Source organism: Myotis daubentonii, chromosome 1, assembly GCF_963259705.1.
Source record: "Myotis daubentonii chromosome 1, mMyoDau2.1, whole genome shotgun sequence".
Lineage (NCBI taxonomy): Eukaryota > Metazoa > Chordata > Mammalia > Chiroptera > Vespertilionidae > Myotis > Myotis daubentonii.
In genome coordinates this window covers 51,500,193-51,514,116 of record NC_081840.1, presented here as the reverse complement: position 1 = coordinate 51,514,116, position 13,924 = coordinate 51,500,193, and the positions used below count along the sequence as shown (strand labels likewise).

Genomic DNA, 13,924 nt, shown 5'->3' with positions numbered 1-13,924 from the left:
CGGCCCCCAACCCCACCCCAATTGGGGCTGGCTGGCCCGACCCCACCCAAACGCGAATTCATGCACCAGGCCTTTAGTTCATCGATAAAAAGGAATAAACTATATAACATAAATAAAACTATATAACATAAATAAATCTCAAAACATTTGTGCTTAAAAGCCTGATTTTAAAGAGTACATTGTGTATCCTGGCCAGTGTGGCTCAGTTGGTTGAGCACCATCCCATGCACCAAGAGGTAGCCAGTTCGATTCCTGGTCAGGGTACATGCCTGGGTTTCAGGCTCAATTCCCAGGGAGTGCAGGAGGCAGCCGATAAGTGGTTTTCTCTAGCCAACGTTTCTCTCTCCCTCTCCCTCTCCCTTCCTCAATTTCTCTAAAATCAATAAAAACATGTTTTATGTTTAGATCTATTTATGATCCATTTGAATTAATCTGTATACAAAGTATGTTGCTTAGATGGATAATTTCTGGTCACAGATACCCAGTTGTTACAGCACCCTTTTATAAAAGTGTCTATTCTTCCTCCACTGAATGAATTCCTTTTGCAGCCTTGATTAAAAATCAGCTAGTCAAAAATATAAAAAATAGACCCAGCTGGTTTGGCTCAGTGGATAGAGCGTCAGCTTGCTTACTGAAGGGTCCCAGGTTCGATTCTGGTAAAGGGCACATGCCCAGGTTGCGGGCTTGATCCCTCAGTAGGGGGTATGCAGGAGATACCCGATCAATGATTCTCTCTCATCATTGATGTTTCTCTCCCTTCTCCCTTCCTCTCTGAAATTAATAAAAATATATATTTTTAAAAATGTGTGTGTGTGTGTGTGTGTGTAAAATATAAGTAGCCCAGTTGAGTGGCAACCCATGAACCAGGAGGTCATGGTTCAATTCCCAGTCAGGGAACATGCCCAGGTTTCTGACTCAATCCCCAATAGGGGGCATGCAGGAGGCAGCCAATCAATGATTCTCTCATCGATGTTTTTATCCCTCTGCTCCTCTCCCTTCCGCTCTCTGAAATAAATAAAAAACATGTATTTTTTAAAATGTCCTAGCCAGTTTGGCTCAGTGAACAGAGTGTTGGCCCAAGGACTATAGGGTCACAGGTTCAATTCTGATCAAGGGCACATACCTCGGTTGCAGGCTCAATCCCTGGCCCTGGTCAGGGCACATTCAGGAGGAAACCAATTGATGTGTCTCTCTCACATGGATGTCTCTCTCTCTGTCTCCCCCTACTCCCTTCCACTCTCTCAAAAATATCAATGGAAAAATATTCTCAGGTGAGGAATAACAAAAAATAAAATAAATAAGTAAATAAAGAGTACATAGTAAGAAATTGCATTTACATATAATTCTAGAAAATGCAAACTAACCTGCAGATTAGTGCCTGAGGAAAGAGGAGTTGAAAAGAAGAAAAGTACACTGAGCAGGAGGAAGTTTTTGGGGATGATGGATACATACACTATCTTGATTATGGTGATAGTTTCACAACTATATAAGTATGTTAAAAAATTATCAAATTGTATAATTTACATCTGAGCAATTTATTGTGTCAATTTTTCCTCAATAAAGCTGTTCAAAAGAAATATTAACTAGAGATAACCAAATACAATGTGGGAACCTTGATTAAGTCCATTTTTTGTTCTTAAACAGACTTTCTGCAGAGCAACTGGAGAAATATGCCTACAGACTGTATAACATTTTTTTCATGTCATCTTTTATTTTTTAAATCATTTTTCATTTTCCAATTATAGTTAACATACATTATTATATTAGTTTCAGGTGTACACCCCAGTGATTACACATTACATAACTTACTAAGTTATCATCCTGATAAATCTCATACCCATCTGACACCATACATAGTTATTTGAATACTAGAGGCCTGGTGCATGAATTTGTGCACAGGTGGGGTCCGGACAGCCCACCCTGATGGGGGCCAATTGGGGCTGGCCCAGCAGGGGGGTAGAACCCTAGGGTGGAGCCAACCAGGGGGTGGGGCTGAGGGAGGTTGGCTGGCCGGCTCTGTCCCGATCCGGCTGGGGCCGGTTGCAGTGCACATCATAGGGACCGGTCGTTATGCTCGTTCCGGGTGTTCCAGTCATTCCGGTCATTCCGGCGTTCCAGTCGCTTGGCTTTTATATATATAGACTAGAGGCCCAGCACATGAAATCGTGCAGGTAGGATCCCTAGCCTGCGATCATGGCCATCTTCTGCCCATTCGCCAGTCCCCAGGCCGAACACCGCTTCCACCGCCAGGGCGGATAGGTCGCGGGCGCACCCTGCAGCTTCCATCAGTGCCGCAAGCCCAAGCAGCAGCGGCAGCAGCGCCCACGTGCGTGGCCCCTAACGCACAGTGCATTCCATCAGTGGCCGGCCAGGTGCACGCGTATGGAGGTGAAGTCACCAGCACCCGCTCTCATGCCGGCCTGAGCCCCCGAGCAGCCGGGGATGAGCTGGGGATCCCAACAGCCTAACAGCCAGCACGGTCCTCCTGCCACACACCCCAGTTCCCCCATTCACCATTGCTGATCCATTGGAACCTGTGGGCCAGGGGGAGGGACCAAGAGGTCAGCCATTCCGTCTGCTCACCAGTCCCCAGTCCTGCTGCCACCCACGCACTTCCCCATAGTTCCCCGTTCGCTTGTGGGCAGGAGTAGGGAGGAAGGTGGGGGAGGGGAGGGCCTGAGAGGTGGTCAATGCACCTCATGGCAACTGGTCAAGGGGTCATTCCAGTCGTTACACTTATGGTCCCTGGCCTTTTATTATACAGGATTACTGACTATACTCCCTATGCTATATTTTACATCCCTCTGACTATTCTGTAACTCCCAATTCCTTCTTAATCCCTTCACCTTTTTCATCACCACCCCCAACACCCCTCCTATCTGGCAACCATCAAAATGTTCTCTGTATCTATGTTCTGCTTGTTCATTTATTTTGTTTTTCAGAATCAATTGTTGACTTTATCGTCTAGAAAAGGGGTAGGCAAACTAGTATGCTGGATAAGTGAATCCTTGTGTTTGGTGTGCATTAAGGATAGTGTTTACATTTTTAAACAGTTAAAAAAATAAATAATATTTGTGTCATGTAAAATTATATGAAATTCAAATTTAAGTATTAAGGTTTTACTGGAACACTGCCACATTCATTCATATACATATTTCCTATGGCTGTTTTCATACTACCATGACAAAACTGAGTTGCAACTGAGCTCAGGTGGCCCAGAAAGCCAAAAATATTTACTATCTGGCCCTTTACAGCAAAGGTTTCCCAGCCCTTGGTCTAGAATTTAGAATATAGCAACTATTTAGAAACTAAACGGTTAACACATGGATGGTTTTATAAATATGTGTGTATATATATATGTGTGTGTGTGTGTGTGTATATATATGTGTGTGTGTGTGTATATATATGTATGTATATATGTGTGTGTATATATATATACACACATATATATATACACATACACACACACACACACAGAGATCAGAGAGGAAGGGAGAGGAAGAGAGAGAAACATCAGTAATGAGAGCTTCATTGATCAGCTGCCTCCCGCATGCTCCCTACTGGGGATCAAGCCCCCAACCCGGTCATGTGCCCTGACCAGGAGTCAAACCTATGACCTCCTGGTTTATAAGTCAATACTCAACAACTGAGCAACACCAGCCAGGCCGATAGTTTTCTTAAACCATGGGTACCTTGACTGATTTTCAGATAGTTTCACAAAGGTAATCGTCTTAATTTGTAAGCATTAAAAACTCTATTTGAAACAATTCCTTCCCATACTGTCATTCTCATATAGTTACATTTCCATTTACCAGAAAAAGTTACAAATAAAATCACTCTAAACATTACTATTTACTAAAATCACAATTGGCATGTAATAATAAAAATAACATGAAACAGCCTCCTTTCTTTGAATACAGATTTACTTAGACAAATAAAAATTAAAGAGCTGAAGTCAATAGTAAAGTTAAATGCCAAAAGAGATAGATAGAAAGTCACATCCAATGTCACTGATCCTCCAAGTTAACTCATTATCTTTGTGGGAGAAAGAAAAGTTGACATAAAGGAGAGTAGTTGAAAGACAGTAAGATGCAAAGTGGTCAAATACAATTATATGAGGAGGAAGAAATAAAAGTGGGAAAAAAGAACAGAATATGCTTAAACTACTATACATACAACTAGATAAGAGGAGAGAAACAAGAGAGAGAAAATGCAATAAAATAAACCATGAAAGACAGAACAAACATAGTGGAGGGCACCTGAGGGAAGTATAAAACAAAGGAAAAAGTTTGATTACAATATGATGGGAGGATAAAGTTGAGTTTGAAATCTTTTATATTACTCTTTTCCTCTCCTTCCTTTCCCAAAAGGCCTGTTTAATTTTGAGAAAACATTGCAGGCAAAATGTTTCAAGATTTCATTATGTGTCTGTGAAGAACCTGATCCAAACATAAATAATATTTGGAAGGTTAAAGCAAAAAAAAAAACAAACAAAAAAAAAAAAACCCAGAAACTGCAGTTAGAGAACTTGCATATACTGGACAGGGAACGTAACTCTGCAAAAAGATTAAATTACTAGGGCATCGGCCTTCAGACCAAAGGATCCCGGGTTCAATTCCGGTCAAGGGCACGTACACCTCAGTTACAGGCTCCTTCCCAGCCCAGGCCCTGGTCGGGGCTCATGCAGGAGGCAACCAATCGATGTGTTTCTCTCACATCAATATTTCTCTCTGTCTTTCCCTCTCTCTTCCACTCTCTCTGAAATCAATGAAAAAATATCCTCGGGTGAGGATTAAAAAAAAAAAAGAAAAAAGATTAAATTACTAAGAAAATTACACAGTAACATACAAATCAAATAGTAATAATTCTGTTCGCAAAAATAAATTCATAATCCAATTTGTGAAGGAGGACTACAGCTTAGAGATCAAGGAGAGTTTGAAATATCAGGAGAGGAAGTTGGAAAGGAAATCAAATAAAGATGAGTAAAAATGTGGGTAAATAAGCCCAGGCTGGTGTGGCTCAATTGTGGGAGCATTGTCCCATGCCCTGAAGAGTCCTGGGTTTGCTTCCTGGACATGTATGGGGTGGGGGTGGGGGGGGGGGGTTACCCAATTGATGGTTCTCTCTCAGATCAGTGTTTCTCATTCCCTCTCCCTTCCTCGCTGTCTAAAATCAATTAAAAAACATATCCTTGGCCTTAGCCAGTTTGGCTCAGTGGATAAAGCGTCCGCCTGCAGACTGAAGGGTCCAGGATTAATTTCAGTCAAAGGTACATGCCTGGGTTGCAGGCTCAATTCCCAGCAGGCCCCAGGAGGCACCCAATCAATGATTCGTTCTAATCATTGATGTTTCTATCTCGCTCTCCCTCTCTCTTCATCTCTGAAATCAATTTTTAAAATATTGTTTTAAAAAAAGCATATCCTTGGGTGAGGATTAAAAAAAAATGTGGGAAAGGAGAAACCAAGATGGTGGCATAGGTAAACACCTGAAATTGCTGCCTCGCAAAACCAATTCAAAACACAATTAAAAGACAAAATGAACATCATCCAGAACTACAGGAAGGCTGGCTGAGTGGAAATTCTACAACAAGAAGGAAAGAGAAAAGCACACTGAGACTCAGAGGAGGTGTGGAAGTAAAGTGCAGAGGTACAGAGGCGCACGCGGCAAGGGTTGGCAATGGAGGACACCAGTGTCTTTTTCAATCAGGCGGGAGTCACAAGCTCCCCATGGCTCTGAACTCCAGTTCCAGGCGAGTCTCTGGGGACCCAGACTTATACGGGGAGAAACTGGACTGTCTGGCATTGGTCGGAACACGAGGGCGGTGTTACCTCAGAGGTGCTTGCTGTGATTAGCGCGGGACACTGAGACGGAACACTGAGCCTGGGGACCACTTAGGACAGGGCTGAGGATCAGCCATAGCTGTTTGCTCTGCTCTGTTGATTCTCTGAGACCCCGCCCCACCCAAGCTGCTAGCTTTTGCATATGAATGACCTGGCCCTTTGAGATCTAAAATTACCTAACAAACTACAGCTGGGTCAGAGAGACCCAGAACATCCAAAAGAAGGCCCAAGGCCCCACCGCAACTTGCATTGCTTCACAGCTGGGCCTCATCTGGGCACCTCCAAATCCCAAACAAAGAAGAGGAATCTGCAGATCTCTCCGTAGCTCCTGCTGGGTAGCCTAAGGCAGAGGCTAAATTAGCACCTCCTTAGATCCAAGAGCCAGTGTACCCAGTGGTCAGAGGGGGACCATCGACATTACAACTCCTCAGGTCCATAAGGGACACATTCAGGGGGCAGACTCAGTGAGCACCAAAGCCCCACTGAAGCAAGTCTTGCCCCAGAAGGGTGTCTCCAGCAGAGAAGTTCTCCCACCATAGACACAGCTCATTCTCACAGCCAATTGGCCTGGAGGTCAATTCCTACCAGTGATACCTATAATAATCAAGGCTTAACTACAACATGACTGTGCACACAGCCCACAAAGGGGTGCACCAAGAGTGTCCACCTCAGGTAATTGGGGAGGCTGAGCTACTGGGCCCTATAGGACACCTAGCACAGAAAGCCACTCTATCAACACAGGGAAGCATAAAAAATGCGGAGACAAAGAAACAGGTCACAAATAATAGAAATGGAGGAAAGCAAACTACTGGATATAGAGTTCAAAACCACGGTTATAAGGTTACTAAAGAATCTTCTAGAAACCACCAATAAATTTAGTGAGACCCTCCATAAATCTAGTGAGACCCTCGAGGATATGAAAAAGGACCAACTAGAAATTAAGCATACACTGACTGAAATAAAGAATATTATACAGAGTTCCAACAGCAGACTAGAGGATCGCAAGAATCAAGTCAAAGATTTGAAATACGAAGAAGCAAAAATCACCCAACCGGAAAAACAAAAAGAAAAAAGAATCCACAAATACGAAGATAGTGTAAGGAGCCCCTGGGACAACTTCAAGCATACCAACATCCGAATTATAGGGGTGCCAGAAGAAGAGAGTGAGCAAGATATTGAAAACCTATTTGAAGAAATAATGACAGAAAACTTCCCCTATCTGGTGAAAGAAATATGCCCTGACCCGTATGGCTCAGTGGATAGAGTGTCGGCCTGCAGACTGAAGGGTCCCGGGTCCGATTTCCAGTCGAGGGCATATGGTTGCGGGCACATCCCCAGGAGGGGGTGTGCAGGGGGCAGCTGATCGATGTTTCTCTCTCATCGATGTTTCTAACTCTCTATCCCTCTCCCTTCCTCTCTGTAAAAAATCAATAAAATATATTTTTAAAAAAGAAAAAGAAATAGACTTACAAGTCCAGGAAGCACAGAGAACCCCAAACAAAAGGAATCCAAGAGGACCACACCAAGACACATCATAATTAAAATGCCAAGAGCAAAAGACAAAGAGAGAATCTTAAAAGCAGCAAGAGAAAAACAGTCACCAACAAGGGAGTACCCGTACGACTGTCAGCTAATTTCTAAACAGAAACAATGCAGGCCAGAAGGGAGTGGCAAGAAATATTCAAAGTGATGAATAGCAAGAACCTACAACCAAGATTACTTTACGCAGCAAAGCTATCATTCAGAATTTAAGGTCAGATAAAGAGCTTCACAGATAAGGAAAAGCTAAAGGAGTTCATCACCACCAAACCAGTATTATATGAAATGCTGAAAGGTATCCTTTAAGAAGAGGAAGAAGAAGAAAAAGGTAAAGATAAAAATTATGAACAACAAATACACATCTATGAACAAGTGAATCTAAGAATCAAGTGAATAAATAATCTGATGAACAGAATAAACTGGTGAATAAAATAGAATCAGGGGCATAGAAAGGGAGTGGACTGACTATTCTCGGGGGGGCGGGGGGGAAGGGTGTGGGGGGTGCGGGAAGAGACTGGACAAAAATCATACACCTATGGATGAGGTCAGTGGGGGTGGGGGGTAAGGGCAGAGGGTGGGGTGGGAACCAGTTCGAGGGGAGCTATGGGGGGGGGGAAAGAGGAACAACTGTAATAATCTGAACAATAAAGATTTAATTTTTTTTAAAATGTGGGTAAGTAGCATTAATAAATTTGAGATTTAGCAAGCAGCTAAAATCATAAATGTATCCCATCTAAAATAATTATGCTATTTTCTGTAGTAATAGAGGATCAGGAAAAAAGCAAGAATAGCTGATGGAACAAAAAGTCAAAATGGTTAAGGCTTTCCAGTACATTACTAGGAATGAGAGTATTATTATTGACAATAAATTCCTGACTATAGAAAGGAAAATGAAACTAGAAGGAAGTTGCCAAATTTTAAAAACCAGCAAAAATTGAGAGACTAATCTAATTACAGTCAAAAATAAAATATGATTATTCAAGAGGCATATAATCAGAGGAATGAATTTCTGTGGTATTTCATTAAAGTATTCTCATGATTAGATGACTATGAATTCATAGACAATGGTGGAAATTAAAAGATGAAGTTTAAATACATTTTCTACTCTTAAAACACAGAAAAAGAACTTTCCCAACAAATCACCATCATATAAAAGACCATGGTAGAGGACAAAATCCATAATGATATATCTGGAATCTTACCAAACTGAAATCATTATTTCAAGATTCCAAAAAGAAAATCTCAATTTAGAAATTTTAAAAAATACCTAAAACATTTCTTAATCACTACAAATATCCACACTGAAATTTACATAAGAAGCTAATGATGCTTGAGTAGGACACAGACACAAAGGCATTATAGCATTAAATGACGAGCTGGTATCAGAATATAGGATTTCCAGTTCAATCAAAATTGGTTAACTTACAGTTCAAATAGAAGTGATTGCATCATATCAACAAAGTAGGACTGGCATGGATTGGTAAGGATATTGCATCACTGTACTATAGATCTGTTATTCATTAAATTGAAACTTTGGTTGTGAACTATTTTCTAGTCTGATTAATAAGCTAAGGAAAGAAAACAGCTCAAGCTTCACTTGACTCCACATAGCTTTATTTAAATGTCTTTTTGCAAAAGCTACTTGATAAAAATTAAGTACTTACTAATATCATCTTCATGATAAATGACAGAGTGAAAAGGTAGAGTTCTGTCTTTAATATATCTCTCTGCTGGCTCAACATAAAATGTTCCACCATGAGTCTGGATGAATCCTTCAAATCTTCCATCAATAACAGACCCATGGCTAAAACTTCCTTCTTCACCTATTAATGAAAGCAACAAACTCTTGAAAATTTAATTTGCCTAGAATGTTAAATTCATTTTTCTTTAAAAAGCTATTCATATATATATATTTTCACTGGGAAAATTACTTTTAAAATAAAATATATCAAACTGAGTTTGAGATGTGAATAGCAACTAGTATTTATTAAAATGTACACAATTATTAGGAACAACAATGAAATAAAAAAATCTGTCTTACTGACAAATTCCCAGCACCTAGCACAGTGCCTGGCATGTATGCAGTAGTAGTTAATCAATGAATAATTATTAAATTAACTTAAATAGACCCACTGACAAAATAAACACTTTCAAAATAAAGATATTAAAGTTTCTTTTGAAATTTGGCTCTAATTACTATAAGAAAAAAAGCTCTTTTCCAATCTGATATATTCTGCATGAGCCATGTGGCTTCCTTACCACCTTTAGGTTTTATAAATATGTTTCTTAAATAAGATAGTGTCAAATACTTCAAAAGCAATCTGAACAGAAGTATGCCAACAATTTCTTTTATGATACTAGACAAAGATTTATAATTCTGTCCCATCAATTATATTTCCCTAGTGAAAGAACAAAACAGAAAAAAAGGTATTTTTTGGTTCTTAATATAGTCACAAAGATGAGCACTAACCATCAAATATTTGAAGAAATGGAAGGTAGAAGGAGGGGACTTTAAAAGTTGAATTTACGTAAAATTTTCTCATTAAAACAAAAGTCAGGCTTTCTACAATTTCTAAGTTATAGATTAAAATTAATTAGTTGACCTCTGAAATAATCATGAACTGAAGGTAAGAGCCCAAGACACTGATATTTTCAATGGCATGGTTTTTATCTGTAAGCTGTCATACTTTTCTTGACCACTGCCTAGCCAAAAAAAGCAGAGACTGTAAGTTACTTGTCCAGAAAGATAAATAATAATAAAAATAATAGAAAATTGTATTCTAACATTAAAAACCTAGCCCTGTCCTATGTGGCTCAGTTGTTTGAGCATCATGCTTTGTGCCAAAAGGTTGCCAGTTCACTATCAAGCCAGGGCACGTGCCTGGGTAGGGGGCGTGCAGAAGGCAGCCTATCAATGATTCCCATCATTGATGTTTCTCTCTCTCCCTCTCCATTCCTCTCTGAAAAAAAATACTTTAAAAAAATAGTAAGAATAAAAAAATATTTTTATTAAATAGTTTAGGTTTATTCTAAAAGTAAGAAACTTTAAGCAGAGAAATGCCTCATGTATCTGGCATAATGAAAAAATAAAAAACACTTTTTAAGCACTTGATTTTTCATGTTATAATATTGATTGGAAATCTAATATATAGAAATAAAATTTAACTTTTAGTTAACTTTGTTTTAAAAACTGAAGACCACCTTGAGTATTTATTAATGTACAGAGTTACAACAAAATGATATTTTGCCTTTCTCTAATACCTCCAAAAGACTGACTTTTTAAGCTTTTTTATGACTTCTATAATTATTGTGTTCTTCCCAAACTACTAAGCTGTCAAGTATAACTTTCTACTGGGTTAGATGTGCGTGTCAAAAAATAAAATAAAACAATGTGTGTGTTCCCCACCCCTCCAATACCTTTATAATCTGGTGTATGGAGTAGGAGATACTTGTTAGAACTGTAAACAAAAGCAAATGCACTGTAAAGAGGAAGGCCTAAGGAGGATTTTCCTATCAATGACTGTCACATTATTTTTGGTTAAGATGATCTTTACAGTTTCCTTTTAGATTTCTCCTCTTTTTATAAAACATAGCAAAGTTACTGCTAAGTTCTTGTTTGGATGATCAAAAAATTATAGAAGTCATTAAAAAAATTTTTAAATCTAAGTTTGGAGGTATTGAGAGAGTCAAAAATTCAAAACTTTCAGAAGCCAGACTCTGCATAATTCAACATTAAACAAACATGCAAAGATAGATCCAAGGATTACTTCATTCTTCAAAGACAAATATACCCTTCATGATATATATTCAAACCACCTCAGAATGTATCCCTTCTTTTCTGAAATATTTCTTTGTGTAGAAAAAATTTAAAGAAAGTGTTCTTAAAGATTCAACTTACCATAAATATGTCCAGTGTAAATATGAGAGGTATCATAATCCAGTACTTTATTTGATGTTTCTACTTTAAATTCATCACTAAAAAGGGAAGTGTCCCTCTTCATTCGTAAGTTGAAATGTCTGCAAAATGAGATGGGAAAAGGAAAAATGAAATTTAAAGGATCCAAATGTTAAACAATTATTTTGTTAAATAGAAAAATCTGCAAAATGTGGACTGTTTCACTCAATTTGTCTATATATTGAGAAATATATTGACCAAACCTTTCATACAAAAATTCTGCTCTAAAATTCAATCTAGTAGCTGTGACACAACTCTAGCTATAGAAAATTAAATAGTAACTGTCTAGAATATATTTAAAAATAAATGCCAATGGGCTGATTCTACATGGTAAAACAAGATCATTCCAAGAACAACTACTTAGCTTGGAAATAATAAACACACTAGTACCACTACCTATCTTCCCTCCATAGTAATTCTGAAGCTTTGACATTTTCCCCTTCTTTTCACAACTCAAATTAAGATAATACATGGGAAAATGGCATCTATATTAGATACTTAACATCTGAGAGATACATGCTCTTTCGTTTGAAAACACACATACACACAACATTTCAATCCTTTATTTTTCCCTGGGGGCTTCTAACTCATAATTATCTTTGGATCACCCTCAATTAAATTTGGGAACCCTAAAAGACCATGATATTAATTGAAATCATACTCATTCTAGCTCTATAAAAGAGAGGGAAGGACCAAAATGTTGAAGTGAAATTAAGTAAAGAAACTAGGGTTTCGAAGCAAACTTGAAATCAAATCTTAACCCTAATATTAGTAGTCCAGAACTCCTATCTGTGAAATAAAGATAATATATTCAATCTTACGGAATTGTTTTAAGGATTATAGATTATAAGGTATGTAAAATCATTAACACACTTTCTGGCACATAGGAGATGTACAATAAATGGTACGAAATGAGCTATCATTACTAAACTTTTAAAGTATATCAAGTATCTGTTATAATTTCTATAAAAGTCTACACAAACACAATTTCTATCAATGACCCTGACCCAGTTTTCAATTAGCCAACCTCCAAATATTAACAGGATGTGAAGTACTGGAACTCTCATACATTGCTGTTGAATGTACAAAGTGGTACAATTACTTAAGAAAACTAGAGATTTTTTAATAAAGTTAAATATACAAAAATCCTATGACTCAAAATCCCACTCTAAAAGAAATGAAAACATAAAAATATGTCCAAATAACTGGACACAAATGTCCATAGCAGCTTTATTCAAAATAACCCCAAATTGGAAAAAAAAACCTAAATGTCTATCAACAAGTAAAGAAATAAGAAGAGCAAAGTATGAAGGAACTTATTGCTACAATGGAAATTTCTGTATGTTGATTTGAATGGTGGTTACAAAAGTGTATAAATTTATCAAACAACACTCTTAAAATGAGTGTATTTTATTTTATATAAATCACTAGAGGACCAGTGCATGAAAACTGTGCACTTGGGGGAGGGGGGGCCCTCAGCCCAGCCTGCGCCCTCTCAGTCTGGGAGAACCTCGGGGGATGTCCAACTGATGGCTTAGCTCTGCCAAAGAGGCGGGAGAGGCTCCCGCCACCACCGCCACTGCGCTCGCCGCGACCCTGGCTCAGGGCTTCTGGCTGAGCAGCGCTCCCCCTGTGGGAGCACACTGACAACCAGGGGGCAGCTCCTGCGTTGAGCATCTGCCCACTGGTAGTCAGTGCACATCATAGTGACCAATCATTCTGCCGTTCTGTTGGTTTGCATATTAGCCTTTTATTATATAGAACTAGAGGCCCGGTGCACAAAATTTGTGCACAGGTTGAGTCCCAAGGCATGGCCTGTGATCAGGGCCCATCTTCCCCAGCTGCTGGCAGCCAGCCCTAACCTCCTGCCACCAATGCTGGTCGCCCTCTGTGTGTGGAGTGACCAGCGGGGTGATCGGAGCCCACTCATCGCACCCATCTCAGGCTGGCACCGTTCACGTCTGCCGCCACCCAACCCTGGTTCCGTTTCCCAACAGGCAATCAGAGCCTGCCAGCTGGGGGGAAGAACCAAGAGGTTGGCCGTTCCTGCCACTGGCCGGCCCCATTCCCCACCACCGGTCACCCTGTGTGTGTAGGGGAACTGGCAGGGCAATCGGGGGCCCACTCGCTTGCACCCGCCTTGGCCTGGCGCTGCCCATGTCTGCTGCCACCCACCCCTGGTTCCTCATTCCCCAACAGGCAATCGAAGCCTGCCAGCCAGAGGAGAGACCAAGAGGTTGGCCAGCAGGCCCCAATCAGGCAATCGGGGTCTGCAGGATGGGGGCAGCGCCTGCATTGAGCATCTCCCCCTGGTGGTCAGTGCACATCATAGCGACCGGTCATTCCGCCATCCAGTCAATTTGCATATTATGCTTTTATATCTGTCCTATATAATAAAAGCATAGTAGGCAAATTGTCCCCTCAACCGGGGTTCCTCTGGGAGTTCGACCAGGGGACAGGCCGGCCAGGGGAAAGGAGGGAGGGTCCAGCTGGTGGTGCTGGCAGGTGGCCAGGGAAAGGGAGGGAGGCCCTGGCCAGTGGTGGCGGCAGGTGGCCCGGGCAAGGGAGGGAAGCCCTGGCACTGGCAGGC

General features: G+C 40.3%; 1 protein-coding gene across 1 annotated transcript in view; it reads right to left on the bottom strand.

Annotated features, from left to right (window-relative positions):
* The window catches only part of ADAM10 (ADAM metallopeptidase domain 10), a 168,489-nt gene that overhangs the window by 89,012 nt on the left and 65,553 nt on the right, over nucleotides 1-13,924 (bottom strand). Inside the window, exons 3-4 of the mRNA XM_059699958.1 lie at nucleotides 11,278-11,396; nucleotides 9,044-9,202 (exon numbers count right to left, since the gene is read on the bottom strand). Coding sequence (XP_059555941.1) covers nucleotides 9,044-9,202; nucleotides 11,278-11,396 — 278 coding nt within the window. The remainder of the gene's footprint in view (nucleotides 1-9,043; nucleotides 9,203-11,277; nucleotides 11,397-13,924) is intronic.